Genomic DNA, 13,729 nt, shown 5'->3' on the forward strand with positions numbered 1-13,729 from the left:
AAAAATTAAAATATAACTCTGATATAGATTTTCATTTATTTACATGAAAACATATATACAGAATACAATCTTACAGCAAACCACAACATGCCCTTTGTCCTGCAAATATCGAAAGTAAAAACACCAACTTTTCCCTTTTATGCACCAAAACATACACAAGATATGAATCAAATTCCAATACAAACTATTCAAACTGGAATGCAAAGCAGTAAGAGGGCTTTCGTCACAACTAGGGGTAGTTTATGCTTCTAGATATCATGCTGGTTCCCATTTTGAACAACAAATGAGATGATTTTTTTTCTGTCATTTAAAAACTTTTGTCTCCGATTGCCCATCGTAAAGTGATTTTCAGCAAACGTTTGTTAGGACTTTACTTTTTCTTCAACACATCTCTTCGGTCCACATGAAGTACCCACTCTGCCTGGTGATGTAGGTCTTGGCCTACCGGGACTCCCTGGTATCCTAGCCTTTTTTTAAACAAAACCAAGAAAGTGGAAAGTCTGCAGCTCAGGAAATTGTATTATTACTGTACATCTAAACCAGAGATTCTTTTCTTAACCAAAGCCCAAGGCAGCATCATGTGTCAACACTTAGAATTCTTAGGTGAATTAGGTGGGTCTAAAATAGCACAGTTGGATCTTACCACCTCGTGTCTGGGATACATATAAATCAACTCTAGTGATAAAAGCTATGAGAGTCGCCCAATGTAGAAACTCAACTAAGTTGGAGTAAAGCAATTTCCAGAAAACTCTTTAACAGAAAAAAACAAGTGAAGGAAAAAGAGAATCATTACAGTGTAATCGTTGCCAATAGAGCCTCCCTTGCTATTTACTTACTGCACCAGAGAGACACGGGCAGTATGTATGTCTCCCCAACGATTACTTTTCCCTCAAAAACTACAGATACCTTAAAATTTACTATTTTTCCCTTCAAATAATTGCTCGCTTAGCCACAGCTTTCTAAAGACACAATAGTGTAGGACTTGGAGCCTAGATTCACCATCTTAACCAAAAAAGCAACCATGATGCTCAAACCACAAAGACTTAACACTACTGTTTTTATAGTTCTATCTACAGAAATAAATGCAAACGGGTGCTCGACAAAAGAAGTATGAAACCCCTAACGCTTCCAAAAAGAAGGGAGAACAGCCCTTAGAAAGGGGCGTTTGGTTTAAGATAAAAGGCAAATCTCAGAACTTGCCTGATAACAACACTCAGGATTCTGTGACACAAATTAAGGAAACTAAGACCAATCTTCAAAGGCTGATCAAAATCAACCTTCCAGAGACTTCAGTGTGGGGCAAAGGGGGCAGTGTGAAAGGCCTGAGTCATTTTAATTTATTGAGGAACGAATCAAAGCAAACACAAGAAGTCATCTTTCAAATATGATCAAATAAGGCGACGCAACCTAATAGCTGTACAGCTCAAGCACTCTGAGTCATCAAACTTTGATCACATGAACCTAATTTTAAAAGTGATGGATTTCTCCACGCTCTGCAACTCTGTGGTGAAGGAAACTGGGTTTTTGCTGTTGTTATTTTTCTTTTTAAAGCCAAGAAGTTCTTCCGGAATGGTGGCCTTTCTACGTTTCTATTTTTGTGGACAGGATATTTTCCTCACACAGGACAAAAACAGGCAAGAGGTCAGAGGTCGATACAAGCTCCATTAGTTTTAGGGCGGGACTCAGTGGTGGACTCTCGGCCTTAGAGATGAGGTGGCATTTCTGCTTTTCAAGTGATACACACCGTACATACAGACTGCAGGGTCTGCTCGGCCGGGAAGGGGAACACAGTTCTCGGGCCGTTCCCAGAGGTAATAAGCAGCCCGGTGTATGCCGGACGCAGGTACACAGAGCAGAGGACTCTGACCCCAAAGCGCTGTCAGAGAGACAGTGGGGAGACAGGAGCATCTGGGGAAGAAGAGGGGAGGGGGCATTGCCAGCTGAAGTGTTTCAACCAAGAAACGTTTATCTTAGGGGCTGGGGTGCATTGGGGGCTACAGGTGTGAGAGCAACTCTTCCCGCCATAAGGGACGAAGACAGAGTAATGACACTGTAAAATGTTCCTTGAAAACTGGTCCTTTCTCTAAGGCAGAAGCTGGTGAGAGGTGAATCTTACAGAGAAATGAACACCACCTGACACTTCTGCAGCCCAAGTCCTGCTGATGTGAAGAAGCACAGACCCCCATCACGGATGTCCCCAAAGAATCTGAACTGGAGGGCAACGCTGGCAACACTCAGAGCGAAAGCATCTTCCTGCCCCTAAAATGTTTCCTGGCTCGCGGCAGGGCAGGGAGATGGCACGCAGACAGCCTTTAGGACGCTTGCCCCAGAGCCGGGTGGCCTATGCCTCGGCCGCAGCCATCTCCCCGCCAGGCACACGCCGAGCGCATGTGGTTGACAGGGCGGATCCCACAAAGAGACCGAGCACAAGGAGAGTTCTGGGCATCTGGTCCCTCGGGAAGAGGATGCCTCCCGAGCAATGGTGGCTGGGCTGCCGGGCGGGAGGCCTCCAGTTCCTCTCGGTGGGCCCCAGGGACTCCCCCTACGCCCCGGAGATCCACTTATTCTCATGCAGCACCCTTTCCTCTGGGTCATTCCTGGAACGGGCACGAGAAGGTGCCATGCATTCTGAAAGGAGGCTGCAGCCCTCACATCCCTTCATTCCCGTCCCACAGGCAACGGGAAGAACTCAGCTCAAAAAGGCCACAGTGAAGGATCACAGACGCGTCAGCAACGGGAAAATGCCCCACACCATGGAAAGGATGCCCTTTCCAACTGGTTGACAGTGTTCAACTCCACGGGACTGAGCGTTTAAGGCCAAAAGCACACGGCTGAGGAGGCAGCGGTGGGGAACCGAAGAGAGAAACGGGACCGCAGGCCAGGCTGGGGTCCTCACGGACGCTGCCCGTCTGCACAGGCCAGGCACTGGGCCTCCCAGCAGAGGCAACCGGGCAAGCCCAGTGCCAAACGTTTAAACTTGACTTAGCATCAGCTACAGGGCGACCACAGTCTCGACCACTAAATGTATGTTTTCTCTTTTCATCGGTAACGGTGACAGAACGTTGACAAAGGTTAGCCTTAGTGACGGAGCCTCTCGAAATCTGACAGGTAACCAGCCCTCACGTGGCAGGAACATGAACAGCTCGTCAGCCAGCCCAGGATATTCTGCCTGGAACTGCTGGCACTGTCGTCAAAGAGAAGAGGTCAAGGTAACCACGCTCCCAGAGGAAGAGGAGGGTGTGCAGGACCCGCTCTTCCTGGGCAACGTGGAGCCTGAGCTCCCTCACACAAGTTTAAAAAGGCATCTGGGCAACAACCAGCACAGAATACAGTGGTCCGTTTGGGCTTCAAAGAATACACTGGATCCGTCCAGGGTGCACACAGACGAAGCACCTGGTACAAAAGACCAGCTGGTCCCCGGAGCCACGCATCTCTCTACAAATGACTAGATCCACTTAATGAAAACAGCCAAGAAATGTCCTAAGCAAACCAGAGCCGGAGTGAGCTGCAGGAATTACACTCTTCTTTTTCTCGCTTTGGCCAACGTGGGCTCTTCCCTGACAGCAGGAGCAGGATAGGGACAGGGGCACACGTGTCAGTGCCACACGCCTAAGAGTTCAAACCGGTTACTCTACCGGAAGGAGGTCCAGGGTGATTCAAAGTCAGCCCAGATGATGGGGTCAGTCAATGGCCGAGCCAGCAGAACGTGGGGCTGCCTCCAGGGCCAGGGCCCCTCGTCACCCTGTGGTAGAGGCGTGTGCCGGGGCAGGGGTGACTGAGCAGGGCGGGGCTTGGAGCGAACCTCCTCGGGAGACCCGGTACAGTGTCCCTCTAAGGGAAGGAGCTGTTGGATCAACAGCTTCCCTCGGGTTTTTTCTCCACTCTTGTTCTCTGGAATGAAGCTCTGCCTTCAATACACAATTCAAGATGCCCCAGAGGCTAGAGGAGACCCTTCCTCACCTGGTCACAGTTAAATGAGCACATCGGAGGTTCTGTACAAGGCTGCAAGCACACCTCCTCCCTGCAGACTTCCTGGATGCCCATCTCCCTGTCATGACACCCGGCCTTCCTTCTCTGCCCAGACTTCCTGAAGTCTCCTCCGACAGGCGGAGTCCCTCCTTTGCTAACCGCCATCCTGAAACATCGCCTAGAGCTGTGCGTGAGAAATGAGTCACCACCAGATCAAACTGCAGTGACAGGTCCACGCGTGTCGACCTGAAAGAAGCATCTATGGACGTGCCTGGGAACAATGACACTAAAGCCGTCTGCAAGGCCTCCTCCTGGGTCACACCCTAAAAGACATCACCTGCACCTTAGTTTTCAAAGAAGTGTGGGCCTTGGTTTAGGAAACCTTGTTCCGAGGAAGCTGCCTGGTTTGGGGTGGGAAAAAGGCAGGGGCGTGGTCTGCAGAGATGCATGTCCACATCTGCAGGGTATGAGCTGAAATTCACACCCTCCGGGAGCCACTGCTGCGGGGCCCGGGGTGCTTTGGAAACATGGAAACCTCGAGCAGGCTGGTGGGCAGAGGAGGCCCTCGCGCTTCTCGCCTTGTGGGGACACAGCATGTGCACCGCCTCACACGTCCCGGGAAAACGGAAGTTCCAGTCCCGGAAACCTTTCGAGACATGAGGCGCTGCGTCACCGGGACAGCGGGCGGAGCGGGTGGGGTCAGTTGGCGTACTGGGCATAGAAGGCCACCTTGACCCTCTCGATCTGATGGCATAGCTTGATGGCGGGCCCCAGCTTCAGCTCCATGCACTCCTGCACTGTGGGGAGCGTCAGCAACAGGAGCGCCTGGCCGTCGATATCCTGCCAGGAGACAAAGCCGGGTTAGCGCCCAGGCGGGACAAGGTGCACGGGGGTAGGGGGTGGGGAACACGTGAGCCACGGCGGGCTTCATGCCAGGCCCAGGGCATGGGGGCGGCTCTCGTGCCCTCTGAGCCTGCAGAGAGCGGGCCGAGACGGCGACTTGGCTTGATGACTGCCTGATCTCGCGGCTAATGAAATCTTTCTGCTGAGATAACACTGGCTGCTGTGAAATTCACCAGCCTGGGCTGGAGGGGATGAAGAGCTGGACTGGGCTCTCCCTAAGCCCATCGCCTCTTGCTGGTAAGCCCCAGGCCCCCAGATCCATCCTTCCTGGGCTTTGGTGTCCTCCCTCTGCTCTGCTGTGATTACCTAAGCCCTGGAAAGGGCTCTCCAGGAACAAGAGAAACGTTCTCTCTTCCCTGCCAAGCCCTGACAGCTTACCATCAGAAGGGGTGAGAAGATGCCACAGCACGATCTTCCACAGAGGGGGGCACATGTACTTGGACATGTGTGTGTGTGCGCACGTGCGCGCACACACACACCCCCCGGATTTACAAGCTGTGTCACCCAGAATGAGGAGTCTGAGGTCTACTCCCTGTGCTATCTTACTTAGCCCTTCTGCATCCATACCCAGGGGTCCCCACGGTGGAGATATTCACTCAATCACCGTGAAACTGCATTCACTGTAGAAAGAAAGGGCACGAAGGCTCAGCCCAAGGCTTTACGATCACCCCAGTGGGCTTTGCCTCTCACCAGCTTGCTTCCTGTAAGAATCGGGTTTATTTATCTAGACATCATTTGATTGGGTTACTGAGTGTCAGGGCAACCCCTTTTCCTGTTCACCCAGGCTTCATGTTCTGGAGGAAATAAACGAGGGCCCAAGAGCCTGCAGGCCCGAGGTAATGATAAAGGTCATGGTGGAACAGGTGCAGACCCTGAAGCCGGCACACGCACCAGGCTCTCCGCCACGCGGAGAAGCAGTGCCCCAGGGCTGCCGTGAGCCACAGAGACGCGGCAGCCCCACCATCGACGCAGGCACGCATCTCAGAGACCACGTGTCGGTGAGTTTCACACAGGCAGCTTTTTTTCTCAAACTAACGGTTTATTTAGCTGTCTTGAAAGCAACTAAAGCAAAAAAACCCAAAATGGGTATAACTGTTAGCCTTGCCTTCAAAGACTAATGTTAAGGATGAACAACATCATTTATTTGATAGGTTTTGAAAGCCACCTTGATGCACTATTATCCCCTAAGACGTATGGAAGCCATAAAGAACTTAAAAAGCATCAACGCAAATGCCAGTTATTATTGTTAAATTATGGACAAGCACTGGCTGTGATGTGTGCGACTGTAAGCCACGTCTCAACCAAGACTCAAACTTGACCTCGTCAAACCACAAAGTGAGCAGAGCGGCCTTGAGTAGGCCCTGAAAGCAGGAGACAAGCTCATAAAACTGTCAATGAATGCTGTATCTTTTTTCCCTTTACATGTGCCTTTACACGCTATTTTACATTCTTTTCACATGCTACCTATAAGACCACGAAGCAAATAATGGTACCCCGTGGCCTGGGGCCTGTTAGCTGAGTCCACTTTCAGAGCCAAATCCACATATATTCTATTGAAACTAGACCTGGAGAGTGCAGGCCAGCAACACTGGCTGATCTAATTAAGATCACATAGCTGGTGAGAGACAGCGGTGGAACTACAATCATGGTTTTCTGAAATTCAGCTTTGGGGGGAAAATTGTAGCTTAGCTCTTCACATCTGCACCAGGTTGTGATGGCTATCCTTGGACACACAGATTAATTACAATTGAAAATCACCCCTAAAATATTTGTGTAACTCTCCACAGTCAGTTTCAGTGAAGGTGGCTGCCATATGCCTGCACCACATTGAGTGGAGGATGTCACTGATTTAATCACTCAGTGGGCATTTATTGAGCACCTACTAGGTGCCAGGCACTCTGAAGGCCTCTGGGTGCATCACACTGAACAAAACAAAGACTCCTGCCCTGGAGACGCCAGGAATCTTAAGGGAGGTAGACAAATAAGCAGACCCCTATGATATAGGGAACTTAATGTATGGACGTAGTGCTACAGGCCCCATCAGGCCAGGCTACAGAGCCGATCTTACAGGAGTCAAGGAAGGCTTCAGAGACTGGACGATGAGGTACTCAGACCTAGGGCACCAGTGGGAAGTATTAAGGTGAGGATGGACTCAGAGAACACAAGTGGTTCATCAGTGCATGGAATTCAAGGGGTGCAGGGAGACACTGAAGGCAGAATTGAGATGGGCCCAGACAGGAACTGGGGACTTATTCTGGAGATGTGTGATAAATAGTCACTGAAGGACGTTAAGCAGATAAGTGACTTTATCAGGTGCGTCTGCAACCTAATATTGGCCACAGGGTATCAGAATGAATTAGGCGGTAGGGTGGGGAAGGGATGAGAGGCTGAAGGCAAGGACCTTTATTAGGAGGTGGCAACCTGAGTCTGCTGAGAGAGCGCGTTGGCCAGAACTCGGCTGCTTCCCATCGGATGCATTAAAGTTTACTGTAAAGCAGATAAACCAACCACAAACCGGGGGGAAAAAGCCTGCTACGTAAACAACTGACAAAGGATGGCAGCAGTATCCAGAATACAGAAGGCGCTACTACAAATCAATAAAAAGAAGATGAACTTTTTTTTTAAATTAGGCAAAAACCACGAGTAGGTATTTCACAGATGAAACAAAAATGGTGAAAAATTGAAGAAAAGATGCTTAACCTTATCAGGAATCAGGGAAGTGCAAATTAAGCCCACACGACAATATAATTCTATACCCACAAAAGTTAAGAAGTCTGACAATATTAAGTGTTGACACAGAAGCTTCTGCATGACGAGTAGAAAGGCACCTTCATATGCTAGTCTGGGAAACATTTTGGAAATCAAACAAGAGCACAATAAACACAAAATTCAGAGTAGCATTAACCACCAGTGGAAATAAAGGGGAGTGTGAGAGGGAGGCTGGCCTTGGTACATGCAGCCATGTTGCAGAGTTCCTGATTCTTCCTTGGGTTAGTGGCTTTCATGGGTGTCCCTTTTATTAATAGGCCCCATATGTACAAACAGTACACATACTCTTCTGTAGGCACAGACTAGTTCTCAATCAAAGCATTTCAGTGCATCTGCATCTCTGATGTGAATCGGTATTTCTCACTGGTTTTCTTTCTGAAGTGAAAGTTTCTACACTTTCCTGACACACCACAGCCAAGGAAAGAGAAGGAATGCCCTCCTAAATTCATGGATCTTAATTTTGGGGGAGGTGTTATAAGCCTTTTAAAGCTGTTTTCATGTCTTTGCCAAATATTTATTAAATTATTCATATGTCAGACCCCAAAGGAGATGTGGGAGATACAAAATGAGTGAGACTCGGCTTCCGCCTTCTGCAGCGGGGAGCAGAAACACCTGCGCAAGTAGCTACCAAGAGCAAATTTGGAAAGATACCCAGAGCCAGAGATGGGCCCTGGGACACTCGCCCTGGCTGGGGGAGCCAGGGTGGCCTCACCTTTGACTGCCTTGCGATAAGGCAAATCAATGTAGGCATGGGGTTTTGTTTTCCCCTGCTCTATCCTCAGCACCTAGAAAAATGCCTGCCGGGCACATAATAGGTGCTCATTAAACATCTGCTGAATAAATAAATGGGAAGAATTGGCCTCGGTAAACTTAAAAGTCAACAGAAGGGTAAAAGAAAAGGGTAAAAGATGGAGAAAAGGAGGTGAGGAGCAAGACAGGGGTGGGGATTAAGAGCCCCCAAATAGGCAATATTTTGAAATAACTATAAACATAACATAACCTTTAAAAATTGTGAATCACTAGTTGTACACCTGACACTTACACAATATTGTGCGTCAACTGTACCTCAATAAAAGTTGGGTTTTTTTTTAAATAAAGGAGAGGGTAAGAGAGAATCTGGAAGGTGAACAGAAGTGGAGGAGAAAGAATAGGGTATTCTTGGGCTACCTTAGTCTGTTCCGGCTGCTATAAAAGAACACCATGGGATGGGATGGTAGCTTATAAACAACCAACGTGGATTTCTCACAGTTCTGGAGGCTGCAATTCTAAGATCAAGTAGATCCAGTGGGGTGTCTGGTGAGGACCTGCTTCCAGGTTCATAGACATCTCGCTGTGTCCTCACAGCAGGGAGGAAGCTGTCTGAGGTCTCTTTTTTTTTTTGAGGTACGCGGGCCTCTCACTGCTGCGGCCTCTCCCGCTGCGGAACACAGGCTCCGGATGCGCAGGCCCAGCGGCCACGGCCCACAGGCCCAGCCGCTCCGCGGCACGTGGGATCCTCCTGGACCGGGGCACGAACCTGCATCCCCCGCATCGGCAGGCGGACTCCCAACCACTGCGCCACCAGGGAATCCCTGAGGTCTCTTTTTTAAGGACACTGATCCCATCGTGAGGGCCTCACCCTCATGACCTCCCAAAAGACTCACCTCCAGTGAGTCAGGTTAGGATTTCTACATATGGGTTTTGGGGGAGACATAGACATTCAGTCTATAGCACAGACACCACAAGCAGTGTCAGGAGGCTCCTGCAGGGAGAGCTGTGCCGTCTGTCGGGTGCGCTGGAATGTACCAGAATGCACCCCCCCCCCCAGTGCTTCCTGCGAGGTGCCTCAAGCAGGCTGACAGGGACCAGGAGTAGCTCCTTTAAGTCAAGTCCTCAGCTCCCGAGGACTCCCTACTCTCTTATGGGAAGAAATGAGGACGATGACAGGGAACTGACTGAGCTGCATATAGCCTCAAAATAAAAACTCACATCCAGTGGGGAGGGGGTCTCCAAATCCCCAAACAGAAACTCAGAGATGGTCCTTCAGTTTGTCTTTTCCAGGGCAGAGAGTCGGAGTAAACGCAGTGTTTATGGAGCTTTGAGGACCATGGATTCCTTCCCATACGGTCCAAGTGCTAACCCTGGGGGATCCACAGCGCCTTAAATCAACCATGAAGACACGCCGGTTTACATATGCACAGAGTCTGATCCACTTCCATAAATGACTCCCCGAACTCTGACCTCCTGCCTGTTGGGACAAATGTGCTTGGTCCCGCGGTCCTATAATTGATTGTGCAGTCAGCACCAGGGTGGCTGCTGCTATCAAATTCCAAGCTCATCGGAAGAGTGACATGACTTCGAGAAACACAAGATGCATTTCCAAGTGTGTGGCGCAGCGTTCAGAAGCGCACGACGGACACGCAAGGATTCCCAAAATGATGAGGTGTCGTAAAATATGCCTGAGATAAAGTGGGGCCTCAAGATTAAGTGCTAAAACTGCCAAATTACTTTTACAAAGTTGGATAAGGAATCTGGACTCTTTCCCGGGACACTTTTTGGGAAAACACGTTGTTTGGACAGGTAGCATGACTGACTATCAGGCACGCGGACCACGGCCCTGCTCTCCAACCTCGCAGCCAGCAGCTGCGCCGGGGACCTCAGCCCACCTCCCTCACCTTCCTGAAAAGACCCCTCGTGTGTGCTCTGGCTCAGCTGACCCGGCCTCACTCCCGCAGTCGGCATCGCCTTCTACGGCCCGATTCTAGGCTATATCTTCCCAGATTTCTCTGCCTACAGCTGCGTCCTCTCCTGCACCGAGGATGACACTGTTTCAGTCTCTTATGTGCTGCTGCCAGCTGCTGATGTGTCTGTTGTCCCCAGTCGATCGGGAGCATTTAGAATTGCAAGCATCTTACCCACCTTTGTCTTCAGGCAGCTTTTAATAGAGTGCCTTGCACGTAGGTTATCTGTAAATTTTTGTTGAGTTGAGGAGAGATCTTACACATCATTGGCTAACAGGAAATCAAGGGCTTTCTCAATGATTCACCTCCTTCGACTTGGAGAAACCTGAGCATCAGAAGGTCGTGACCTCCCATCCCACGCCCACAGTGCCCAGCACCATGCCAGCACACATGTAGGTGCTCGGATGACAGCTGATCCTTGGAAGAGCGATGGGAGATTTCGAAATGGCATTTAAGGCAAGGAGAACACAGGCTGGGGCATCTGTGAGCTTCCTCAAATTTCCTAGAACTGGGGTTCCCGGCATGGAGAACTAACCTGCCCTTTATTACGATGGATATATTTCAGCCCTCTGTCTTGGAAACTCTGGATGAGAATGCTAAAATGGATACAGCTCAGGGGTACTCAGCATTTTTACAAAGGCAGAGAGGTATTTGTCTGTCAGATGCCAGGCTGGCAATCTAAAAATGTGGTTTAACTAGAAATAAGAATGGTGTATTTAAAGGGAGAGTTAAACAAAATTAGCAAGAAAATTCCACCTGCTGATTGCATCATTAGGTTTTTTTTTTTTAAATCTATGAAGGTGTGCAAGTTATAGAAGGACCAGCAAACTGTAGTTTGAGTTCTGCAGAATTATCTTAGCAAATGAGTTGGGAGAAATAATGCGTTAAATTCCAGCTACTGGAGTGAAGTCATGCAAGTCACCACTGTAAGGAGTGAAAAACTGAGGGGGCGGGGGGACCCCCCCCCTTATAATCCGTCTCATCGTAGCTTTTGTTTTGGTTCCAAAGAAGTTATTTTTTTCATTGATCATGTAGTTACAGACCTCACAGTTGATTTAATTTTTAGAAATATGCTCCCATATAATTCAGAACGGCTGGCAAATCACTTGTTCTGTTAAATACAGAATTACCATAAATGGACTACTCATTTTTAAGAAATGAAATAAGATAAAATACAGAACATAAAAGTGATACTTAGTACATGGGAAAATCACATTTATTTTGATACAGACGTCAGTTTAGGAGTTGGTGGTTCCTTAGAGGGGATATTCAGGGCTTACAGAAGTAGAAAGAGGAGGGAATTAGTCTAAATGTGGATTACACCTGAAGCATCCTGGAATTTCTTCATTAAAAGTAAACCACTAGGGCTTCCCTGGTGGCGCAGTGGTTGAGAGTCCGCCTGCCGATGCAGGGGACACGGGTTCGTGCCCCAGCCCGGGAAGATCCCACATGCCGCGGAGCGGCTGGGCCCGTGAGCCGTGGCCGCTGAGCCTGCGCTCCGCAACCGAAGAGGCCACAGCAGTGAGAGGCCCGTGTACCGTGAAAAAAAAAAAAAAGTAAACCACTAATTTGGGTAGTTTGCTTATTGCATGGCTCTGATTCACAAAAGGTGAATGAATAGGCAAAATTTTATTTAAGACTTTCCTGCTTTTTATAGACGTGTGGAGTCTCCCTGTATAATGTACATATTTGCAACATGAAATTATAGAGTATAGATTTTTTAAGCAGTTACTATAACATTTCAAGTTAAAAAGCATATATTCTGGTAATGGGAAGTTTATAATTTTTCTAAATGCTCCATGATTACGGTAGTCTCTGAATTTATGACTCAGAATCCAGGGAGTGAAGGCGCGTAGCTGTGACTCCACCCGCTGTGATTTCTCTCACATGCTGGTGGATAAACCCTCAGCTCCTCCTCATTCATCTAAAAACTCATACGACGCCTGGAGTGACCCACTGGAGGCCCCATCAAATCAGAGCTGTGGCGTTTGGCCTCAAAGGTGATAGAACAAATTAGTAATTAAAGGTCTGGTTGAACAAAATACACGCTCAGGTGCCCACGGACTTCAGGTAGCCCCGCCGGGAACAGCCTTTTACTGTGACAGATGAAACGGTCTAACATAGAACTTTAAATAGAAATAAGGCTATAATCAATTAAATTCTACCTATTTTTCTCTCTTATGAGAGAAATAAGTAGGTATGTAAGGCCAAGCTTTTAGGTGATGTGAGCAGATGCCCCTTGTTGATCCTAGAAGTGGCCGAGTGTTGGGAATGTTTCCTTCTTAGATGCCTTGGCTTGGGAAGGCACGAAACTTCCCGAGATGTTGTTATAAACAGGGATTAAAATCCAATTAAGGATGATTCAGTATAAGTAGTATTTTAGCCTTTTTCACAAATCAGCTTTGTCTTCACCTTCTTGCTTATTACCAGATATTTATATTTATTATATATATTTATATATATTTATATTTATTGTCTGCCCTTCACAGCACAAATAGCGTCTGTTCTTTGTCCCACGAGAGGCCCAACTGGAAAGCATCTGTCAGTTCAAAGTGGCACGTGAGTCTCAAAACAAGCCCTGAGACTAACACAGACCGATACCTTCTGTATCTGCCTCGTGGATACTGCAAGGTCTGTACCAGACACTCAGTGGGTGCAGACTGAATGAACATAGGACCGGCTGGAACACGTGTTAAATCCGTGTCATCAGCACTCGTCACGAATACAACTGTGACGCTGTTTTCGAGGTGCTGCTAGTAATAAACACCAGACCGGAAACATGCTGCATCGGGCCGTATGCTTTAAGCAGGATTTCAACCTTCTGCTCTGTTCTTGTTTGCAAGACCGAGATGCAGTTTCTCAACAAGCCCCAAATCATGTGAGTCCTCACGTTTCTCACAATTCTCTTTCTTTCCTGTTTGTGTGTTTAAATGAAGGGACATGCTCATTACCACGTTCTTTACGGACAAGGAACCTTTTTCTTTTTGTCTGCTTTTAAGTGTCGCCCAGAGAGAAAGTGCAGCTTGTCAGACAGCGAGGAGGTGGCCTGGCCTTCCAGCCACCATTCACTCGTTCGGTGCACTTACTGGGTGTCTACAGAAGATGCTACTATTCCATCAGTGGAAACCTTGGGAACACTGAGAACTCCCCTCTCCTGGGAGGAGCTGCGAACCACATTAATTTGCTTTTTATAATTCGTTACTGCATTTTGGTGGCCTTGGGAGAAAATCTGAGAAGTTCGCTGGTTACAGGGGAAATCAGAGGCCTTTCTTGTTTTCTTAATGATTTAATGCTTGAATTACCCTCTTTCTAGACTATTGGTTTGTATAATCTAAAAAAAAAGCCAGATGGACATATATTTAATTTAT

At 48.2% G+C, this 13,729-nt stretch overlaps 1 protein-coding gene across 1 annotated transcript in view; it reads right to left on the reverse strand.

The window, feature by feature from the left end:
* Window positions 1-4,668: 4,668 nt before the first annotated feature.
* The window catches only part of SFMBT2 (Scm like with four mbt domains 2), a gene marked incomplete at its 3' end in the record, with an annotated part of 185,139 nt that continues 176,078 nt past the window's right edge, over window positions 4,669-13,729 (reverse strand). Inside the window, exon 20 of the mRNA XM_082648611.1 lies at window positions 4,669-4,809. Within this exon, the coding sequence (XP_082504737.1) occupies window positions 4,669-4,809 (141 nt within the window). The remainder of the gene's footprint in view (window positions 4,810-13,729) is intronic.

This window comes from Grampus griseus, assembly GCF_964374135.1.
Source record: "Grampus griseus genome assembly, chromosome: 2".
Taxonomy (NCBI): domain Eukaryota; kingdom Metazoa; phylum Chordata; class Mammalia; order Artiodactyla; family Delphinidae; genus Grampus; species Grampus griseus.